The following is a 23291-nucleotide window of genomic DNA, read 5'->3' on the forward strand; positions in this document are numbered from 1 at the left end:
CTTCATTTAAGTTATTGCAACAATTTTTCCTAATGAATTAAAGTTTCTATTGCAACTAAAATTATAAATTGTTGGAACTTATTATTGTTGCAATAATTTAACACTTTTAAGTTACTATCACAACAATTCTAACTTGTAGAAGCAATATTTTGCCTAATACCACTACACATATTTTGTTGTATTAACACACGATGTAATAAACTTATTTGGTGTAGGGGGAACCACTTCAAAATGAAAAAAAAAACATAAAGTAACTTATTTTTAGCTACTTAGTTGTTAGTATTCAAATAGCCTTACATGTCACTTTATTTACCAAATTAACCCTAACCTTAACTTTTATGTAAATAATAGTGTCCCACCTCGCTAGTTGGGACATGCATTAGCAGCAATATAGAAGAGGAAAATCACATTTCGGATCATTCTTTCTTCTTTTTGTACAATTATTATTAATATGATTGTTTCATCATTTATAAAAATTCACCAATGCCTATTATTTTAGTTTGTGACCATGGTCGGTCCATAGCAACTAAAATTATTTAAACCAAATTTCTCTATTCACATATATTTTAATTAATCTTTTGACTATCAATTTAATGTGTAAAAAAAAAGAATTTTTACATAATTAAAAATGAAGAGCCAGCAAAACTATTCTACAACATGCAATCGTTGCAAATTTGCCATGCATATTACACTAAACAAAAACATATTAAACACTTGAATTGGGAAGGGTCATAAAAAATGGTAATGTATTTCTCAACAATGTATGAAAGGTGAGTACTAAGTAAAAGATACTCAAGCTCTCCCACATCTCCACTGGAACTTATGTTTTTGTGGCCATAGCCAAGAGGATTGGCTAGGCCAGCTTGTTGTTTTGCAAACATTGGTTTAGCAAAAAAACTAAAACCATCTTATTTAACTTTTTCAATAATATCATTTGGAATACCATGGTTAGTAATCTTAAAGAACCCAAATTTATCCCATGCATCAACAATGCCCTTTGACACTTTTGATCTACAGGCCAAAAGGTTGATGATAGGAAGGTTTTTAGAGCCAAGTTGCGTTTGAGAGGACGTCGCCATATAAAATTTTTGATGAAGTATAGAAAAGGAAAAGATGGGAAAGGAAAGTAAAATAGTAAGGAAGTTGTGTTGGTAATGATGAGTTTAGAAAGAGACTGGGAGAGTATATAAAAGAAGAAAGGTAATGGTGCAAGTTTATGAGAAGTGAGAGTGGCATAGTAGAGGGAGACTAAGGGTCCGTTTGATTGGTTGGATTTTAGAGAGGATGGAAAAAAGAAGAAGAAAAAATCATTATTAGTATGGCCTTGAAGTTTTGCCTAAATTGAATATAATACTTTTGATATGATAGGAAGACTAACAATTCATATAGCCTATGTCATTATTTATGCTCGATTGACATTGGGTATTGCACCACCCCACTCAATGTGGTTGGACCAAGTCCAAGTTGAGTCTAAATTCAACTTGAGCCCTGGATTCCTTTAACCTAAGAGCCCTTTATGGTCTGTTTGGTTGAGCAAAAAAGGCAGAGGATAGAAAATGAAAGTCTAACATTTTTGGTGTGGTGGAAATGTGTGAGAATGGAAAAGGGGCTAAGTGGTGTTTTCTACTAAACCCACCAAAAACCATTATCCCAATTCAAGAAGGAAAATGTGAAGAGAAAATGGTTTTTAAATGGAATTTACTATTTTGTCATTCTTAATTACAATCTTTTCTATCATCTCCTAAATCCTAATGTAATAAAAGTGTAATAGTAAATTTGTTCAAATAAATTGTTCTATTATTTCACTTTTACCTCTTCTTCACTAAATACACATAATGGTTAACTAAAACATTTGATATCATTCTTATATTTTCTATTCTCCCACTTTCATCCTCTCAGCTAAATGAATCTTTAATTTATTATTTAGAGACTTTCCAATTACTTTTAAGTTGGCAGCTGGGATAGACAAATCATTGTTTCACACTCTGATTATGAAATGTTTTACATAATATCCACATTTTTACATTAGAGATGTGTATGAGATTAGAGTTTAAAGTCATCTTATTTTAATATTTAGCTTATTTTTTGCTATTATTTAGCTTATATTTGGAATTATTAATGGGTCTCACTGCACTTTTTGGTACTATTCATGAGTTTCAATATACTATTTCAGCTAGTTTTTATCTTTATTTATAATACTTTTAGCAAAAAGTTTTTAGTTTTAATTAACTAAACTGTTTCCAAACAAACCCTAAGTGTTTACATTCCAATGGAAAAAGTGTGAAAATGACATGAAAATAGATTTGGTAAGTTTACGTGTTTGGTGAACGAAGAATTGCCTTCAACCCCAAAATCTCATTCCAAACAATACCCAAAACTCCTATGACTTTTTTGATTGGGCCAACCCAACCGATGATTTCCAACAAATCTCGCTAGAATCCTCACCTCAAGTCCATAGTTTAGACAACATGCCTACCACATTTGAGAGATGCTCTACGCTTCTCTTACTCATGCCATATCCCTCTTCTAACCAAGAATTCCATTATTGATCCACGGATCCAATTCATTGCTAGCTGTGAAACAATAAAATTAAGGGTCATCAAATAGCCCACAGCCCGACCCAGAAACCCGGCGGCCCACTGGGCTAATGGGTGGCCCAACCCATTGTTATTGAGGCCCATGGGTAGCCCACTAGCCTAGTGGGTTAGGCCATGAGCTAGTTTTTATGCCTATGGGTACCCGGTGGGCTAGCCTAGTAGCCTAACCTGTTGCCTAGCCCGTTGGCCCAATCCAATAACTCATAATTCATAACAAAAATATATAGAAAGTTTATGAAGGATTGATCTTAAGATATTATAGATGAATTTCTTAATAGTACTCCCTCAACCACTAAGATACTCAAAGTAATTGTGTTAAAATTAGTTTACTAAATATATATTTTTCTAGTAGTCTAGCAAATTTGAATTAACCATTTGCATTTTTTTTTATTAAAGATGAAAATAAAAAACTATTTAAAGGCTTAATAAAAAAAATTAAATAGGTTTCCATCAACAAAACAAAAAATTAAATAGATTTGACTGCAAAAAAAATTTGTAATTAAGCATTAAATTCTTTAATTCTTTCTTTTAAAAAAATAAATTGATTATTCCCTTATAAAAAATTGACTCTTTCCTTATAAAAATAATAAAATATAATATGCTAACACAAGCCCATTGGTAGCCCATTAGACTCAACCCGATAGCCTAGCTCGCTAAAGACAAAAGGGGCATTGCCCATGGGCAGGGTCATGGGCTGAGGTTTTTTCCTTTGGCCCAGTCCGACCCGGCCCGTTAATTAGTTAATAGCCCATTATGCCCAGCCTATTGTGCCCATGGGCTAAGTAAAAATGGGTCAGGCCGGCCCGACCCGGCCCATTGATGACCCTTAAATAAAATGAAAGCCCATTTAGATAATACTATTAAATTAAATACAACTACTTACAAAATGAAATTAACTATGTTTATAATATTTTCACAAAAAATTATAAGTGGTAGATTATTATTAGTTATTATGGGTGGGCAAAAAAATAATTTAAATTGTGAATTCAAATTATAACTAATAATAATTTACCACAATAATTTGTTATAAAATTTTTATGAAAATATTGTGATTTAAATAATAAATATTAAAGTTGCTAAAATCACCGACATATTTAAATGAGGCTTTTTAGGTTCGGCTTCAAAATATGTACTAAAATAGAGTTGATTGGAAAAAAAAGGGTACTGGTCCCATTAAAAAAAAATTAAAAATAAAAGTACTGAAATTGAGTTGGACTTGTATGTTGGGAGAACCGGTAGACATCACATCACTGACCCAGTTTTTTATTTTGACCTTCATAAATGATGACACGTTTAAAAACGCATGGAAACAAACAGTATTTAAAATCACAATTACAAACACCCAAGTTTGTCATTTCGACCTTTTTAGTGCTTAGCAAAAAATTAATGTGTCTGGTATTTCAATTAATTGATAATTCTTAATGTTTTTAATAAAAATATTTTAGATTCAATTTTATGCTCTCAAATGTAATTATCAAATTTATAAATAAAAAAAAACTCATTAAACTATATGTAGAATTTAGATAATTACTTTTTATTATTAAGTTAAAGCCACAATTAATTTTTGTATAAATGAAATTCAAGCGTCAAATTTCATCGGGTATAACAAATTCTACTGATGGGTTTTAGAGTTTGTTTAAAATTTGCTTATTATGTTGAAATTAAAGATTTTTTTTATTAAAAGTACTGTATATAAAGATAAAAATTAATTAAAATAATATAATAAACTCATAAATAATATTAAAAAATATCATAAAATTTATAAATAATAAGAAAAATAAACTTAATAATAAAATAACCCAACTTCTTAATCTCACAAACGCACACTAACTGAAACCCATTTCATAAAAAAAAGAAAAAAAGAAAAAAAAAAAGAAGTAAAACCACCAAGATTTCTTTCATCAAGGACGTGACGTGAGTAGTGCAGCTGTGAGAGAGCCGCCTACACTTGAACACAACGCCCTTGGGATACCATTCCCCCGTTAAAGTAGTTTTATGCTTTTGGGATTTACAAGCTAATATTTATGTCTTAAGTCTTGACTGAGTTGACTCTTTGTGGGAATAAATGATGGTGCACTGTTGCACGTGGCGCACGCAAAGCCCATTCTAAAGAATCTTGATTTCTAGTACTACTACTATCTTGTAATGGAGAGTCTTTTATAAATTATTTTCTATAAAAATGGATTAGTTAGAATCAATAAATGGGTGTTGGACTTGTAGAGTGGTAGTTGTGGAGGGTATGTGTATGCGTTCTTGTGAAGCAGAGAGAGAGAGACAGAGAGAGACAGAGAGAGTTCTGATTAGTTAATACTATTACTATGGCTGAGATTAACGAAGTGTTGCTAAAGAAGAAGGACAAGGTTGAATACTATGAGAATTGCCCAGGTTGTAAGATTGACAAGCTTAAAGAGAGCTCCCATGGCCTTCCTTACAAGCATTTGTTCTTCCTCTTCATTGTGGTCCTTGCTGCAGGTACCCAAAACTCTGTTTCTCTGTTTCATTCTTTGTGTTTTGCAAGTTTGTTTTGTCTATTTAAGATTGTTGGTTATGGGAGACAGCAATGCTAGTTATTTGGGTTTCTGGACAATAAAACATTGGATTTAAAAAATGTCTTCTGAAGTGGTTCTGTTTAAAAAGAAAAAAAAAAGGGGGAAAATAGGTTTCTCATTACCTGTACGTGAGCCCAGTTTAGCATAGGCATATGTGGAGCTGTTACTCATGCACTAAAGGCAAACTCTATGTGGTTGACCGTACCAGTACCACTTCTCAAAAAATGCATGCCTTATTAATTCATTAATTCTTAGTTTTGAAAAAAGATATTGAAAAGTGAAAACATATACAGAACAAGTAATCTTTTTCATATGCGGCATTCTGGTTAGTTGCAAATAAATCTAATAATGGCAAGCTTTGGTGCAGTTGTTGTTCATGTTGGACCATGCATAATGGGTCTATTGGATGGAAATCAGGAAATGCCAACCTGAGAAAAATGTATTGTATATAAAGAGTTTTGCTTTGCGTGGGCGTCAATTAGCTCTAGCTCAAATAGCACTACCTCCCCTTCTAATAACAAAGTGGAGGGTGAGGTCGTGGGTCAAGACCCACTAGGTGCATGTGTACATTACTAGTTTAAAAATTATCTACTTTGTGTGGACATGATTCAATAGAAGATGTATGAATGAGGTCAAATTTAAACAGATACAACTTATTTGGATAAGTCCAGTGTTTCAGACCTGTATGATTATGTTCTATTTGCTTTCTGAATGTTTGATGTCTTCATTTACCTCTAAGATAGAATAGGTGTTAATTATTTCTGCACTTGTGTGAAGAATCAATGATTTCTGTGGAATACTGCTCTGTATATATTTATTTGCAGGAACTTTAATGACATTAAACAGTAGAATCCCAAGTACAATGAATTAGTGATAGTTTCTATCCTATGTTTCGTTCTTATATGTTCCATTTCATTTATGAAAACAATGATAGTTTCTTTACTACCCTTTTTTTTACCCAAATAATTGCAACAATAACATACCTCTTTTGTGGTTTTAATTTGCAGCTTTGCCAATATCATCTCTGTTCCCTTTCCTATATTTCATGGTAAGTAGGTTACTTTGTGAAACTCCTATCCGGTTTCTAGAAGGTGGAGCACAAGACTACATAAACAAATCACCTCTGTTAGTGTTTATTTTGTCAATTATGAATCTGCACCCCATGAGATCAATAAACTTTTTGGATCTTATTAACCAAAGAGGTATGACTTTGCACTAGTTAGCTCAGCACCAATCAAGAATCTCCAAGGAATGTGTGCATGTATAGTGAAAGAACTTATTTTTTGCCATATATACATATGAGGTGGGCGTAGTCCCGAATAATTTAATTAGTAGGACTTACTATTATGTGAAAGGAGGGAGCATTGCTCCAAAGGTATTGCATTATGACTCCCACATTAGGATGATTCTCAAATGATAAAACTGAGCATAATATTTTAACCTTTTTGTATGGCAAGTACTTCACTTTATCTTTTAACTTCATGTGGACTGATAATTATATACAATTAATATCTATATCTATATGTATAAGGATACTCTAACTTCAAGCTGGTCTACAGTTCCTACCCTTTGCTGTTAGGCTCTAATGATAGATTTATACATGAACTTTCCAGCTAAAAGAAAATGCTTCAATTCCTCTATGCTTATAAAATTTCTTTAGAAGTTCATGAAACCAACATTTGCATTTGCATCTGCAGGTTTGTTAACATTCCCACAAAATTTACTCCTGTTTTCTTTAGAGGTTGATGTTTAAATTTGAAAAATTTAGACCTAAATGAATATGATTGCCAGAAGTGTAAACTGCATCATTTGTTGAAGTCTTAATAGTATGCAATATATTAATTAAGTCTCAGTTGTATACTGTAAAAAAACAAGATGGACTCGTTTTGAATGTCAAGTAGAAGTAAAACACTGGTGAATAATTTCATTTTGCATATGATATGCAAACAGCCCCATGTTAATTCATTTTGGTTCTCCATTTGGAGTAAAATAATTATGAAAATTAGTATATTGGAATTTGGCATATATATATATATATATATATTCTTTTCTTTAGCTATTTATGTGTCATTTATTGAATTATAATTAATATACTTATTTTAAATGTTGTGACTATTGAACTTTGAGGAAGCTTATTGCTATTGTTCTTCTACTATTGTTTTCCTTTTTTGCATCATTGACCTGCAATTGCCACTCTTCATTCTTGAATTGTTTGCGGATCTGTGGTTCCTAATGAAATAGGTAGCAAAGAAACTTCTTGACCCACTGCCAATAAATCAACACCCCCCAGGTCAAATTGGTGCACCGGGTGTTAGTATTGGTGCAAATTTTTTAAGTTGTCAAAAGTTTATCATCATATGTTTTTGCATGCTTAACAACTTGAGCTTTGTTGGTCATATTTCTGTTCCTACAAATCAAACAGCTTAGAGCCACATCCCAATTAAATATGTGTGTGTGGTTGCACCCCATTATGTTCCCCTCATTTTTTTTTTATTTGGTGCCCTTGCATTTTGACTTTTTGCAGATAAGAGACTTCCATATAGCAGAAAGGGAGGAAGATATTGGCTATTATGCTGGTTATGTGGGTGAGCATATTTTCTATGCATAACATCTATGTTATGGTCTATTTACTCTTAAGAATATTGTGTGAGTCCCTTAGTGCTTATTATACCTTCCATTCTTGAAGGATCTGCCTTTATGTTTGGAAGAGCTTTGACTTCTGTGCTCTGGGGAATGATAGCTGATCGATATGGTAGAAAGCCTGTAATATTGTTTGGCTCAGTTACACTGTTAGTACAGCTCATTATGAGTTTCCCATGATACTATTTTTTGATAAAGTTCTGCAATTTTTCCTCATTTTGTTCCCTCTGCTTTTGCTAATGACCATTTCAGGGTTATTTTCAATACTCTTTTTGGCCTCAGTACAAACTTTTGGATGGCAGTTTCTACAAGGTTTCTTCTTGGAAGTTTGAGCGGTATACTTGGCCCAATGAGGGTATGTCTCTTGTGTTAGGAATAGATATTTGGGCTCTGTAACAAAGAAAAAATAATAATAGTTTGAAATTGTCCATATGTTCGCCTTTAGGGTTTGTATTGTGCCATCCCCAGGTCTTCATTAGTTCATATTTAAGAAGTCATGGAGTATTTTTTTGTTGTTGTGCTTAGACATGGTTAGGGAGGCAGTGATGCACTGATGGCATTAAATGAGGAAATTTACAGACTTGTAAATCCCAGAAACTGTTTAGTATCCAAAATTGAATGTAGATAGACGTCCTTGTGTTTGTTTTTCTGTCCATAGGCAACCTTAAAATCGGGCCAACTTATGTTGTCATGAGACTCATTACATGACATGGCGGAAAGCGATAATCACACCTTATGATCACCCCTAGTTTGATATGGTAGACTCAGTTGTGCCTATGCGACCTCAAGCAGAATCCATTTGAAATTAAACCTCATTGATACATCACCATATATACGTAGGGCTTGGGTTGGTCTTGATTTGACTAAGTTGTAATCATGGACTTCCAAGGACCTTGCTTTTATCCTGAAGTACTTTTTGCCTTTGCTTATGATTTTTGTGACCTGATGGGTTTTCCTGCTGCTAGCTCCCATATGGTATCCTTTGGAGGGTTCCTGGCTGTTGTTTTATATTTAGGAACCAAAAATTTAGCCATTTGGCCTGCATTGGTCTTGCTACTATGTATTATCACAATCAATGTTCATGTTCTACAGAGGTTATGAGAAATAACTCTTTTTTATTAGTGTTCATTGTTACGGATTACATGTAAATTTATCAAGCTTTTGATTGTAATCAGGCATATGCTTCAGAAATTTGCCGTAAAGAATATCAAGCTTTAGGATTGTCAATTGTAAGGAAGTTTTTCCCTCTTGTTATGAATTTTTGAAGTATGATGCATAATAGTGAAGGGAGAAATTTTTTCAGATTAGCACATCATGGGGCATTGGATTAGTCATTGGTCCAGCTCTTGGAGGTTATCTTGCCCAGGTACTTTTATTATTTGTTTATCCAATGATTCATTTTTTGATAGTTTCCTTATGCGAAGCATATTTAAAAAATAATTAGTGGTGCATTATGAGCTGAAAATTATATGTTTGGCCAACCATGAATCCTCCAAATAATCAGTAAAGCATTGCTTCAACCTGATTTGTGGAAATCAAGCTTTTTAACTCAGATTGAGGCCTCCCTTCCACTCCTCACCACACCCTCAAACCCGCCCCCCACCCCCCCCCCCAGCGCGCACGCTCATTATGTACAAATTTTAGTTATCTTCTTTGATTTAGTTTTTTGTATTGCAATTTGAACTTATTGATTTGTTGTCTATTGATGTATTAGCCAGCAGAGAAATATCCAAACATATTTTCTGAAGAATCTCTTTTCGGGAGGTACGCAACAGACTTTCTACTTTATTTTGTTAAGCATTACTTTTATGCATATCTCAAACAATAATTTTCATTCAGTCTTTTTGCTTAATTGGTAAAACATAAATGATATTTGTAGGTTTCCATACCTGTTACCATGCCTTCTCATATCAATCTTTGCATTGGGAGTCGCTGTTCTAAGCTGTTGGCTCCCGGTATGTTGCTATATCACAATTTACAGCCCTTTATCATTTTCGTACATACCTTCTGTTTTATTTTTTATTTTTTTCAGTCACCTGGGTCTTAATCTTTCTTAATATATGGTTGTTGTATAGTTTGATACATTATTTCTTTGTGACAAAGTAAAATGAAAGTTAAGTACATATATTTCTTAAGAATATCAAATTATCAATTGAGAATGTGGACAGAATTTCCTATAGCTTCTCAAATCTGTGGGAAGTTGATAGCACCATTTAAGTTCACAACTCTGAAGCCTGAAGGCTGGAAACTCATCAGTTGAGGACAACATTCTTATCAATACTTGCATCTGTATACCCAGTTCTGCCAAAGTCTATCTTGCACTGAATGTGATACAGCCATGGAATAAGAGTCAAGTTGCTGTTGTGATTTCCAGTTTTGGCAGCTTAAGAGATTTTCATCTGTTGGGCCATTGTGCAATGTCGGGTTGAAGCTAGTTGGTCTAGGCCTTTATGCTTCTAAAGCTTACATAAATATATCTTAAGGTTAAAACAGTTTTTAAATTGAGTCATGAGTCAATGAATTATGGGCATTCTTAATTCTTATGAATAGGAACAGATCTGAAATTACATATTATTCCTGCACATAATTTTATTTTTGGGGATTTTGAGATTATCAACCGATTTTTGCATGTTATTTTCTTAATTATGTGTGCTTCATTGTATTCAAAGAGTTCATACTTTGAGTAAAGGAGTTACGACTTATGAGTGATCTGAGTTCTGACGCAAGGGTTGCTAGAGTGTTTCACTTTTCCTTCTTCTTCCTCTTCTTTGGTGCAATGTTACTGTTCGTGCAACTCCTGAACAGCAACAAAATTCCCTCTTTATTTCTTCTCTCTTTGCAGCCAAATCAAACTCTTTCCCATTCCCTACCAAGGTATAAAAGCCTACATTTTTCCTAATAATTAGCCATCAAATAAATCTTGAACATCCTTAAATTTTAATCTTGTTGCCGTCCAAATATTTCTAATAGCAGATTCTTCAATTCCCAGCCTCTTCCAGCCACCAAAATTCAAGCTTTTTATACCTTTATTCAATCTACAAACCCTAAATCCTTTTTTTAACCATAACAAACTTCAAGATCATAACTTTCTCCATGCTAAGGTCCATTATTATTTTAATTATTTATGTTCAAATGTGAAGTATGATTTAGAATGTCCTATATGCTACTCTTAATGTGATCGGTTAATCTTCAAAATTTTAGACTTTCAATGATTAAAAATCTCTGCATGGTGCAGGAAACACTACATATACATACTAAAAACAAAGTACTTGAGGACTCATATGATGCACTAGAGGCCACTGCCTATGGGCCCAGTGAGAAAGGAAATATGCAAAATTCTGAGGAGAGGCATCAAGCTTCTTTACAAAGCCTTCTGAAAAATTGGCCCTTGATGTCATCTATCATTGTATACTGTGTTTTCCAACTTCATGATATGGCTTATTCAGAGGTAATATATATATATATATATATATATATATTACTATAACTCAACTGTGATTCTCTTTTGTACTTACTAGATTCTTTTTAGTATTTACTTATAAAAAAAAAGATTCTTTTTAGTATTTATTCATCTTGGTCTTCAGATTTTTTCATTATGGGCTGTTAGTCCCAGGAAATTTGGGGGATTGAGCTATTCAACTGCAGATGTTGGTGAAGTTCTCGCCGTTTCAGGTATATGGCCAGATGGTATATTACCATCAATGTGACATTCCACCAACCCCCCCACCCTCCCCCTCGTCTCCCACCCACCCCCCCCCCCCCCCCGCGGGGGAATGCGACAACACTATATTTTAGAAAAAAGGGCTTGGTCTCTTTTTTCTTTTCTTTTTTTCTTTCTCCTTAGCAGTTCGATAGTTTGTCCCCTAGCACTCTAAAATCATTGTTTCTTCATATCAACTTGAACTGATTTGATCTCATTGCTACTGCTGCAATTTATTTTATTTAATTCTTGGGGCTTGGGGAATACACTTTACCACCCTAAACTATAGTTCAGGGTGGTAAAGTGTAATTTCTCCTTTATTGTTTAAATGATTTAAGTCGGCAAACAAAAGTTAGGAAGAGTGATGCATATACTTTATCAAAGAAAATATCAGAAAAAAAAGAGAAAAGAATAAAATGGAGATACTATTCAACTTTAAATTGTTGGTACAACAAACCTTTAAGGAGGGACTATATGAAAGTCACAGCAATCGTAATATGGGAAGATATATAAATTCAAATCCTAATAATAATACCACCAACATGATACTCAACTTGTACTTCAAGTTTTGGTGAATTCTTACGGTGTTGGTTTGGTTAAACCTCAGATGCATTATTGCTCAGTTCTGTTTTCCAATACTTCTAGTTAATTGATGCCTCACTAAATTGCTATTCAAGAACTCTTTTCATGTCTTCACTGTTGTTTAACCAGTTGTGTAAATATCTCACAATGTAAGGAGCTCCCATGTATTATATACTTGTCTTGGCTTCTCAATGTTTTCTTGGACAAACTAATTAGAAAATGCGGTCAGATAAAAGAAATGAACAGGTGGAAAATAACATGGATTATCCTCACTAGAAAAACCAGCTGTAATGGGCAGAAAATTCTTGAATGTTCACAGTTAAAAATCCTCTCCATCTTTCTCTCTAACACTTGAACCCCAAAAGACAAGGTTTGTGCACACAGTTACAGTATATTACGTGCTTTGGGTGCAAAGGCTACAGCTTTGTTCCTGGTTTTCAAGACAAAATTTTCATTAATTGTGCAGCAAAAGAAAAAGCTTCTTCCTTTATTTATATTTTTCCAGTCTATTATCATTTTATTTCAATAGAGAATATACTATTAAGCCAATCCTATGGCTCTTAAAAGTGAAAATGCTTTAGTTTTAGAATTTTTTACATCATCTCAACTGAAACAAATATTTACTGCAAGGACTGCAACAAATCTTCTCATTTTTCATCATGAACTTTATCTAGTAATGTACACACTAAAATGCAGTTCATATCAGTCCTCTTAGCTTACAATTTGTGTAAACCTTATTAAATATTTAATGATGCCTTTTCTTTTGTAAACTACTAGGTTTCGGTCTATTACTCTTTCAGCTATTTTTATACCCATTGGTGGAGAGGTTTTTTGGGCCCATCATGACATCTCGCATTGGGGCAGTATGTCTATAACAAATACTCTTATATATCATTGCCTTTTCCCTGTGCATATTATAAATTTTGTTCTTATTGTTTCTTGGTTTCCTATGAAGGCCTTAAGCATACCATTGCTGTCAAGTTACCCTTTTATAGCTACGCTTTCTGGTCTCAGCCTCGCTCTTTTGATTGGCTGTGCATCTTTATTGAAGAATGTGCTTGCTGTAAGTGCCTGCTCAAACTGGAAAATGTACTTTTGTTTTCTATACATGCTTAATAGGAGCTCCATGCCCAATGTTATAATTTTGGAACACTGTAGTAAAAAGGTTAATATTGTAGTAATTGATTACACAAATTATTAAGATTATTATAGTGCTCAGATTAGGTACCAAATCCATGTTTAAAGTACTTCAAATATATTGATGTTAGTGTTAAAACTAGTGAAGTTAAGCTAATATCATAGCCATCTATAAGCAAGTATGAGCTCTTATGTAAACATTCATGTCTAAAATTGTGTGTACACAAGCAAATGCTGAAAAATTTAAGATGAACACACACACACACACACATATATATCACAAAGGAGAAATACATAATATCTATCTTCCATTTCTGTAATGAACATATTATTTTAATTGAAATTGCAAACGTTTTAGTTGCTAATGGCCTTTTGGTCAACTGTCATATCCATCCCTGGTAGTGGGCAATTTAGGGGGTCAAATCCCCTCAAAAACCTTTACTTAGCCAAAATAAATTGCCACCATTGTAGTTTCATGTTATAAATTTTCTGTGACTCTTTAACTTATTGAGAATAAATAAAATTTTGATGCGACTCTTACATCTTGTTCAAACATAATCAGGTATCAATCACTACAGGATTGTTCCTTCTTCAGAACAGAGCTGTGGTAATATTGTTTATTTCTGATGTGCACATTTTCTTACTTTTCTGTGTCTTATTCACATGAATGTGGGTTAAATGCTTACCTGACATTAATGACAGTCCCAAGGGGAAAGAGGAGCGGCAAATGGCATATCATTGTCTGCAATGTCTTTATTTAAAGCACTTGGTCCAGCTGGTGGAGGTTCACTGTAAGTTTATCTTAGTGAACCAATTGTCCATTCACTAATTTCACTATTTAATTGAGGTTCTCATTGGTGCTTTTTTTGAATTTATTTTGTTTCTGCAAGCTGTAACAGATAAGGTTCTTTTTTTTTTTTTGTGGGGGGGGGGGGGGGGGATGGGGGTCTAGTGTAGTTGAAGCAAGTCACATTGTGCTACTAAAATCCAAAGTTTTACTTAAATGAACAACTAAGAGAAAATGAGTGTCAGAAAGTTGGGCCAAGTCTATGTTGTCTAATAGATATACCTATAGTTCAAAAAAGCAATTTAGAAACTAAAATTGAGCCATTAATTTGGCACAAATTAGAGTTGTGGATGTTGAGAACAAGTGGGAAAGATAAAATCAATTTTCTGAGTAGGATCTGGTGAACGATGGAAAGATATATAAGAAAATATGTGTGAAAAATAAATATCTTTGAACTGCTAAATAAGGTTCTTTCTATTTCCCATTTTCCTCTTAAGAAAATGAAAATTTCAATTTACTCATTCCCTGAAATTTGAGAAACAGATAAATATATTTTGACAAAGTTTTTTGTTATTTAGTCAGAACTTTAACTGCTATTGAAAGACTTTTTAAAAGAAACCAGAGCAATAGCAATATCTCTATTGGCTTTCAATAACTTGACCGCATCAAGTTAATTTTGCTGATAATTTTCTTATTTAGTGGGGCCAGGTCATCTAAAATGAGAATTGTTTTGGCGTTACACATTATGGTCTTCATACATAGTAGCAGAAGGGTGCAATGGCAAGCGCCGCCCTCACCCTCCACCTCCATGGTTCTAGATTTATTGAATCAATAAAATTTTAAGTCAAAAAAAAAAAATGTTGGGTAGGAGAGAAGTGTACTGGTCCTAGGAGGTTCTATGGTGCTGCTAGTCTTTGCAATCACCAATGCCTTGTCAGCTTTGACATTGCTGGAACAACTAACAAGGTGTGGCATGGCAGACTTTGTCTGCCAGGGAAAAACCAACCAATTGTTACCCACCGTCATCCACAACGATCATAGATTTTAAGCTACCTTTGAGAAAGTTCCCCATTAAGTCTTTGGCTTGTGGCTCATTTAGCTAACATGGATTACATAGCCATATATACCAAAACCATTGAACTCATGAAAGCCCTCTCAGCCAATGACCCACGTAATTTCACACAAGCAATTAATGTGATACAGTGATGATGGAATGGATGAGTAAGACATACCAGCTTACTTCTGGTATCCCCATAAACTGAATATCATTTTTTCTATCCCCTCGATTACTGCCCACATAAGTTTCCAGTCCTAGTGCCATTCCTTGGTATCTTAGAGTGCATCTCCCTCTTTTATTTATGCATGCATTCTAGTGTAACGTTAAACATATCTCCAATTAAAAATAATATAGAAGTTTTTCTTTTCAATTGTTAATTAGTTACAACATTTTGCAGATTTTCCTGGGCACAGAAGCGACAAAATGTGGCTTTTCTTCCAGGTACAGAGCTTTACTTAGTGTAATTCTTATTTTTGTAACTAAGAACTAAGTTAAGAAGATTGTCATTATATCATATATATATATATATATATGTATGTATGTATGTATGTACAAGTCATAGTTATTACAATAGATGGATTCTTATGAACGTATCCCGCTTTGCGTTCAGTTCACTAGGGAGTGTAGTTGTCAATCATTACTTAGTAATCTGTACTTTGGATTTTGTTTGAAGGCATTTGATTGGAGACAGAAATTTCCTCCACGCTGGTTAGGAAAAACGTTCCTCCACCCACTACTTGATCATTCAAATGAAAACTTTGTCCTGTGGTTGGATAACTAAAATTTTTGGTTGGTTGCTTTTGTCTTCAAAATTGTTCTTGTAGTTAAGTACTCATATAATCCTACCCTTGGTGAGGAAGAGAGAGTACTTTAAAACTTGTCCTTAAAAAATACAGACAATTTTAACTTCCTTGAATCATGTAGGACATTGGCATTCCTGATTTGTATTCCAACATCTTCCAGTCCATAAAGTTGGACCTAATGAATGAAATATGAATCTTTTTATAATTTTCCCCTTTGATTCTTTTCTTGTTTGAAATGAACAATTATTCTAAGCTGACTTGAGAAAAGTTCTGGATAAGAAACATTGATTTTCAATGTTTGCTTTCAGAGGTCAACAGAAGCAGTAAAAGTCCAGTAGAGGCTGCCAAACAGCATAAAGCAGCTAACGAAAACCTAGCATAGTAATATGAATGGACATCGATAAAAGCTCCATTGTTCACAAATACTCTTTTAGGAGTCTCTAATCCTGTCCAGCAGCTACTTTGACTTAACTTTAGCACCCCTGGTTTATAAAATTGATTCTAAGTGCTTAAAAACAATTTTGATGATGTCCTAAGTTTCTCTCTCGCCAAATATTGTGTGCAGCGTAAGTTGTCCTTGTAAACTGCTGATTTAGTTCACCATTTCTAGCCTCAATGTTTCTGTGGTAAGGATGGAGAACATACGATCCCTCCATTCCATGGCATTCCTGCATAAGATGCTAGCAGTATTGCCAGTAGAGCCTTAATTGACTCTTGCCTTTCATTCCTTACAATCTTTTGTAGCTAGCCATGCTATAGAGAAAGCTCTGATGTAGCTTTAGCATTTTAAATATGATGATGTTGTTTCACTAAAAGCAACCCCCTGCTCCTACTTCCAAAGTGTCAGAAACACTAAACTAGATATTGAGGGAATCCAATAATCAGAATCCTCTTGCCCCTGCACTGGTTGAATTGAGTTGCTGAACCATGAATTTCTATCAGCTCTTCTTATTTTCGGTGGCCATTAAATTGCTGTTGCTATCACTGCATCCAATGGAATTGCGTAATCACAAATATAAACTACAGCAATAAGTGTTTTAAGAGGCCCCTGCTGATTCCAATTACATATCTTCTCGGTTTTAGATTTATTTTTATTTTTTAAATTTCTTTCTTCTTCTTTTTTGTTATTTCACTCTAGGCAGGAATGTTTCAATAGTTATTCTTATATTATTATGTAACTTAGGTCTCAATCATCTGAGTCCAATTGTTTTGTTGAGCGGCAGGTGATCACATGGTTTTCTTTGTCCTAAACGCGATTGAGGCGATTGGACTGCTGATGACTTTCAAACCTTTTCTAGCTGAACCAGCTATGGACAATTGACAACATCTCCTAGCTCAATTCTAGAGGTTGACTAACCCAAGATATTGGAATTTCAGCCTTCAAAGAATGATTTAAGAAAAGCTGTAGATCTTTCCTACAGCAGGCCATTGATGTTAATGTTGACCAATCATGAATTTTGGTGATAAAAGGCCTGCTCTCTCTCTCTCTCTCTCTTTTCAAATAACCATTCAATCAACCATAAAATACCACCCCTATTCAAATCTGCCAAAAGAAAAGAAAAGAAAGTGATGTATATGTGTGCACTTTATTCAGTCCTAATTGACTGCTAGCATTTGTATCTGTCAGTATTCTCTTTTAGCAAGGTAATGATCAAGGCATCATCACAACCCACGTTGTTGGGCCATGTACTGCTACTCTTTTGGATATTGCTAGTAGAGATGTAAATAAAATAGGCTTACGGCCTAGCCTCCTATGTCTGTCTTCGTGATATTTTTTCAAGTGTAACTAAACCTACGTTTGTTTTGTGTTATTGGAACCATATATAGAGTTTAAAAAAGAACAAAATGAAAGCATGGAATACAATGGAAATGAATATGATTTATTTTTTGTTGTGCATTGGAGAGTTTATCCAAAAAAAAAAAAAAGTAATGGAAATAATATATATATATATATATATATATATATATATATATATATAATTTTTGAGAGAGAGAGAGTTACACATGGTGTAACTCTAAGTAAAGTTATACTACCTAATAACTTTTTATTGAATTAATATTTCAAAAATCATTTTGTTGGATTGCATGTTCTTTATGTTCTTAACACCCACATTGAGTTTCATGCCAATTGGATGTCATTTGTTATCCTATCTAGAAGCACATCTTTCATGCACAATCTTAAATGTAAAAATTTGAAATTTAAACACTTAATTGATGATGTCATTATTGATCTTAGATCATCTTGAAATTTTGCAAGTATGTAGAGTATGAGAAGAGAATTTAATCCAAATGTGGATTTGTTAAAAATCTCATTTGATAAAGAAATATTAAGTTGTGTAACATTGCTTAAAGTTATACCAGGTATAATTTGAACCAAATACACACGCGTGTGTGTAAATTTAAACACAAACTATAAATTTTGGGTTAATTGTTAATGCATGCATGCTTGTGTGTATGTTGTATGTAATAGAACAGTGTGTAATAAAGACTACCCTAAATTTTGCATACAGGCATAATCAAAATTTGTCATAAGTTTAATATTTAATATATTTAATGAAAGGCAAATACATTAAAATGAAACATATTATTTTTTCCCTACCATTTTTTTTGTTTTTTGAATTTTTAAGAGAGTTTTAATTTATGGCATTCACTTTTGATGATAGTTCTTTATCATAAAATGAAGACACCAATAAGTTTTTGTGCAAGCAGGGATTGAACCCTAGATCTTTTATTTAACCATTAAAGATTTTACCAGTTGAGCTAACTAGAACCCACATCTTTTTTCCTTCTAATCTTACAAAACAAGTGAAAGCTTCAATCCTCCCTCATGCAGGTTTTCCCACCAGAAGAAGGAACAAGGTGAAGTGTATTTGTTAATTACAATTACAATTTGATTGATGTTAGGAAAGTTTGGACCCTAGTTAATTAATTTTAATCCAAAATACCAACTTGATTAATTAAACCATACATGCAATTGATTTAATTCAGTGTATAGTGAGCACAGCCATATGACAAATATATATTAAATGTAATGGAAAATAAATTTTGACACTCTAATATAATTATGAAGGAAAACCTTACTAGAAAAACCCTCCGAGGGTTTATTGCTCACCACCTAGTGGAATAATTCAATAAATAGAATTTAAGTACATCAATACAACAATAGCACCCATTCTAGTATTGTTACCTATTATAAGACTTACTCACATGATTATATAATTTATATGCAGCTCCAGACTCTTTTACCCCTGAATTTCTTAAATCCAAGAATGTCCAATTCATGTCTAACTCTACAACAACAACTTGATTGAAGTAGGTCTTCATAGCAACTTCAATTGGAACACCTCTTGGTCTTCGATATGTTGTAGATGTTGCTTAATACAAGATCTTTGGCGCACATGTGGGTTTCAGTTTGCTCAATTGGTAAAACCTCTGATGGTTGTATAAGAGACCTGGGGTTTAATCCCCGCCTATACTAAAAACTGATTGGTGTCTTAGTTTGATGATAAAGAGTTATTATCAAGAGTGGATGCCATAGAATGTAACTCTAAAAAAAAGAAAAAAGATCTTTGGCGCACATATTTGCAGCAAGATCTCCTTCTCTCAATGTACACAAAGACCTAGGTAGGCCTTTTATATGATCTTAGTGGTCAGGGCACAAAATCCAAGGCTTAGGACTACTCGTGTAAAATAGGAATCCTGATGCTCAACCGATTGAGTAGAGAATGAAGCTCAATTGATTGATTTGCAATCAATATAGTTGATTCAACATTATCTTAAGCAGTTTCTTGCATCTTCAAGGTAGATCTTCAATTGCTCAACTAGATACTAAAAACTTGCACCTCAAGTTACAATTGGACATGATTTTGAAATGGTTTGCCAACATAAATCGACTTTTGACCCAAACAACTGGCATGCATTTTTTTTTTTTTTTAAATTTATAAATTGATAGTTATAATGAGGGAGGGGAATTTGAACCATTTATATTTATTTTGTAAACATTAAGAAATACCACTTGAACTATAGATTCTTAGAGGCATGTATTAGTTGAGGTGGTCGACTAACATTAGAACTGTGGCAAAATTGTGGCATAAGATTTTTATCCATTTCTTACATTCTCTGCTCTCATCTATTTTGGATCCTTTGACTTGTGATTTTTATAATAATAATAATAATAATAATTGAAGTTACCCTACACAATTTTTTAATGAAAAAAATGTATTATCCTTTTTTGTTTTATTTAATAAGGACATAATTGTAAATTTATACCAATTTTATCTTTCATTTTTCCATATGAGAGAAAAAATCTCTTCAATCATTTTACTTTTCTACCCCTCTAACCAATCGGACCCTTAAGTCTAAGGATTATCAAGTTAATCCCCTACATATTAAAAAGCTTGTAGCTCATTCAATTCACCCACTCTTAATTATCCAATTATAAAAAAAAAAACCCTCACTTCATAAAGATGACTCAATATGGTAACAAATCAAACCAAATCCAAATTGGATTTCTTGGCTTGATTTAATATTTGGGTCCAGTTAATGTAGCCATCTATTTTTGAAAAATTAAAGAAGTTATCAAAATATTTTTAATTCTTAATAATTTTTTTAAAATAATATATTATTGTGTGCTCTATCCCTTAGAGCACACGTGAGTAAAATACTTAGTATTAAAAAAAAAAAAAACAAAAAGCACAAAGAGTTGTCTCAAAATAAAAAGTAGGTGCAAAGGGGGAGTAAAAAAAACCCAAATCGACAGAGACAGAGAGTGACGACAATACTGTAGCAAATGAGAATGTGAAGAGGGGAGGAGAGGACAGAGTGGAGAGGTGAATGAGGTGACGATGGCAAACCCTAGAAGAAACTCATTAGCAAACACAAACAGCAATCAGAGCTCGATATTTGCGAACCAAACATCAACACCAACACATGCAAACTCAACCTCATCTCGCATCATTCACTTCCTGAAGAAGCCTCATGCTTTCCCTTTTCTTCTCTCAGTTTTCCTCTTCCTCACATGGCTTTCTCTCAAACTTCAGCACAGCAATTCCCACTTTTCACCTCCAACTCCAACTTTAGCTCGTGCCCAGCAGACTCTGAATCACCATGACTATGAGGACGATGCTAAGGCTGGTTTGGTCAGATTCCCATCTGGGTTTCCTTCCCCTCTTGCTAAAGACACCCGTGGTTGGATGCTCGACCCCATCTCCCTTGCTCTAACTCATCACCTTTCGGGTATGCCTGCCTGCCTGCCTACTGTATTTCCAAATGCAGCCTTGGATTTATCGCATTTATTTTATTTTATTAGTATTTAAATGCTCTGTCACTTCAAGATATTAATTGATTTTAAGTGCAGGCGAGATTCGAACTTCTATGACAAAAGACATTACCAGCATTTTTTGTTAAATTTTTCTTTGATTGATGTTTGAACCTATAGCGTCCATTTCATGATGATTGCTTTCTATCATTAGGCTATTACTCCAAATTATTTTGGGTGTAGGCAGGATTCGAACCCAGATCCTTTCCTTACTTCACAACAGGAGATTTTACGAGTTGATTTTTTTATGTTTGCTATTTGATATGGATGCCCTTTTGTTGGTTTTAAGATAAATCTATGGATATTTCATAAGGGCCTATGTCACATTTGTGCGGTACCTACATCCATAGATCCCACACGAATGTCTCTGTTACGTGACTGTACATTTTTGCTGTGAGTTCTTGTTAGCTTAATTGGTAAAATGTCTTGTTGTCAAATAAGAGACGTTGGTTTGATTCCCACTTACACCAAAACCAATTGTTGTGTTGGCATGATGATAAAGAACATTCATCATGGTGTGGATACCTTAGGTTCAAATCTGATTGTATTTATAGAATTGCCACTGAATTTTAAAACAGAAAAAAAGAATTTGATTCAAATTCATGGTAACAAGATACTAATTAATTGAAAATGGGGTTCCATATATAAAATCCAATTTTGTTGAGCTATCTGCTTTGGTTGGCATCTTACCGTGAGTAACAATTGTGACTAACTATTGGGGCAGGGAAAAAAAGAACATAGGATCGTCATCATGGTTCTTCTCTTGTTTCTTTGTTGATATTTAGTTTGATGTTGTAGAGTTTGATGGAGGAGTATGTTTGTTTACAGGTGGAGCTGTGACTTGTGCTTCACTTCATCTTGGGGAAATTCGACCTGGTGCTTTAAGGGGAAATCACAGACATCATACTTGTAATGAGACACTTGTCATTTGGGGTGCTAAAACAAAATATAGGGTAAGCTGTTGCTTTAAAAGAATTGAAAATATCATAGCAGCTTGATTCTGTGGAAGTAGGCCGTACTAATTGTTTGGATGTGTTATTTATCATGTCAAGAAATTTAATTCAGTACATAGTGCATTAATGGGGGGAAAAAAAAGAAAATCAAATTGGCAGAAAAGGTTTGCAGGAGCCATGAATGGCACATAATGGAAGAGTGAGAAGTTAAGTATTTCTCATTCTATTTTTTAATCAAATGTTACTGTTTGGCATATTAAGATGCTAACCTAACTTCTGTTTCTTGTGGATGGAAACTTGTCTAATGAGTTCTGAGTTATGTAATTACCAAAAATAAAAAATTTCTAGTGGTGAGACAAAACATACTAGTTGACTCCAGTGGAAGTTGTATCTACCCTTTTTTAGAATTGTTCTCTTTTACCTGTTGTGTACGTGTATCATTATGCTATTACCAATTGGAATCACTATTGTATTATGCCTACTTCTCTAGGAAACATTTTATGTTAAAAGTAACAGAGTGACAGATAAGTTATTTAAATCACTGTACTGGAATATGGGATCCATTCTGTGATATTTCACTAGTGATTGGCAAAAGACTGCTTTGGTTTTTATGTATCACAATAAATATTTCAGGTTCAGTAACATAATTTGATGTGTCTGATATGATGTTTTCATATTCCTTTGACTTTTTTTGTTAAAAAAATTTAATTATTTAATTTTCATTTGTGAACTATTTGCAGTTGGAGAACAGCCAAGTAGTTGGTAAAGGTTACGCTGAAGTGATAATTGATGCAGACGAGGTTGCTGTTGCAGTTAGCCCAAGTGGAACTGCCCATGCTTTAGTAAACGTGGATCCAATACAAAGTTCATACTTTATAGGGTGCCAAGACAGTATTGTAAATTATAGTAACTCATCTACTGATTTTAATGTTTGGAAAGATCTTTAAGCTTATTTTTTGCAAGTTTTGCTTGGTTTCCCTTTTCAGTCTGACATGCTTCATTTTTTTTTAATTGCCCTATAGGTGACTACTGTACTAGGGCATTCCAAGGTTAATATAAGTTTCAAGATAAGAAGTTGTTGTCTCTGTATATATGTTACTAAGTTGCCATTGAGTTTATTATTAGCAATCAGGGTTTGATTTCTTTGAGTTCCATCACCGATCAAGATA

At 33.6% G+C, this 23291-nt stretch overlaps 2 protein-coding genes across 3 annotated transcripts; both read left to right on the forward strand.

Moving 5' to 3' along the window:
* The first annotated feature begins 4584 nt into the window (after nt 1-4584).
* Nucleotides 4585-17735, forward strand: LOC142609405 (protein ZINC INDUCED FACILITATOR 1-like). Its single transcript, XM_075780986.1, has 17 exons — nt 4585-5069; nt 6154-6194; nt 7671-7731; nt 7833-7935; nt 8039-8141; nt 8962-9015; nt 9090-9152; nt 9501-9550; nt 9666-9741; nt 11022-11234; nt 11371-11458; nt 12846-12931; nt 13024-13131; nt 13768-13812; nt 13908-13996; nt 15447-15490; nt 17076-17735. The coding sequence occupies exons 1-17, from the start codon at nt 4916-4918 to the stop codon at nt 17171-17173; spliced, it is 1476 nt and encodes a 491-aa protein (XP_075637101.1). The 5' UTR covers nt 4585-4915; the 3' UTR covers nt 17174-17735.
* A 2825-nt stretch (nt 17736-20560) lies between these two features.
* On the forward strand, nt 20561-23275 carry LOC142609646 (uncharacterized). Of its 2 annotated transcripts, XM_075781285.1 has the most exons (4): nt 20561-21087; nt 21998-22122; nt 22222-22328; nt 22863-22999. In XM_075781285.1, the coding sequence occupies exons 1-3, from the start codon at nt 20697-20699 to the stop codon at nt 22312-22314; spliced, it is 609 nt and encodes a 202-aa protein (XP_075637400.1). In that variant the 5' UTR covers nt 20561-20696; the 3' UTR covers nt 22315-22328; nt 22863-22999. The 2 variants fall into 2 exon arrangements, with proteins under 2 accessions (XP_075637400.1, XP_075637398.1); XM_075781283.1 differs by lacking the exon at nt 22222-22328 and having other exon boundaries at nt 20563-21087; nt 22863-23275.
* Nucleotides 23276-23291: the final 16 nt, after the last annotated feature.

Source organism: Castanea sativa, chromosome 9 (assembly GCF_040712315.1).
Source record: "Castanea sativa cultivar Marrone di Chiusa Pesio chromosome 9, ASM4071231v1".
NCBI lineage: Eukaryota > Viridiplantae > Streptophyta > Magnoliopsida > Fagales > Fagaceae > Castanea > Castanea sativa.

Bases quoted from the DNA above. Each gene is read 5' to 3' on its own strand.
- LOC142609405 (XM_075780986.1), top strand. From the start codon at position 4,916: ATGGCTGAGATTAACGAAGTGTTGCTAAAGAAGAAGGACAAGGTTGAA. The intron at 6,195-7,670 runs GTAAGTAGGTTA...GACTTTTTGCAG, and splicing joins TCCCTTTCCTATATTTCATG to ATAAGAGACTTCCATATAGC. The intron at 15,491-17,075 runs GTACAGAGCTTT...GTTGAGCGGCAG, and splicing joins AAATGTGGCTTTTCTTCCAG to GTGATCACATGGTTTTCTTT.
- LOC142609646 (XM_075781283.1), top strand. From the start codon at position 20,697: ATGGCAAACCCTAGAAGAAACTCATTAGCAAACACAAACAGCAATCAG. The intron at 21,088-21,997 runs GTATGCCTGCCT...GTTTGTTTACAG, and splicing joins TCTAACTCATCACCTTTCGG to GTGGAGCTGTGACTTGTGCT. The intron at 22,123-22,862 runs GTAAGCTGTTGC...AACTATTTGCAG, and splicing joins GTGCTAAAACAAAATATAGG to TTGGAGAACAGCCAAGTAGT.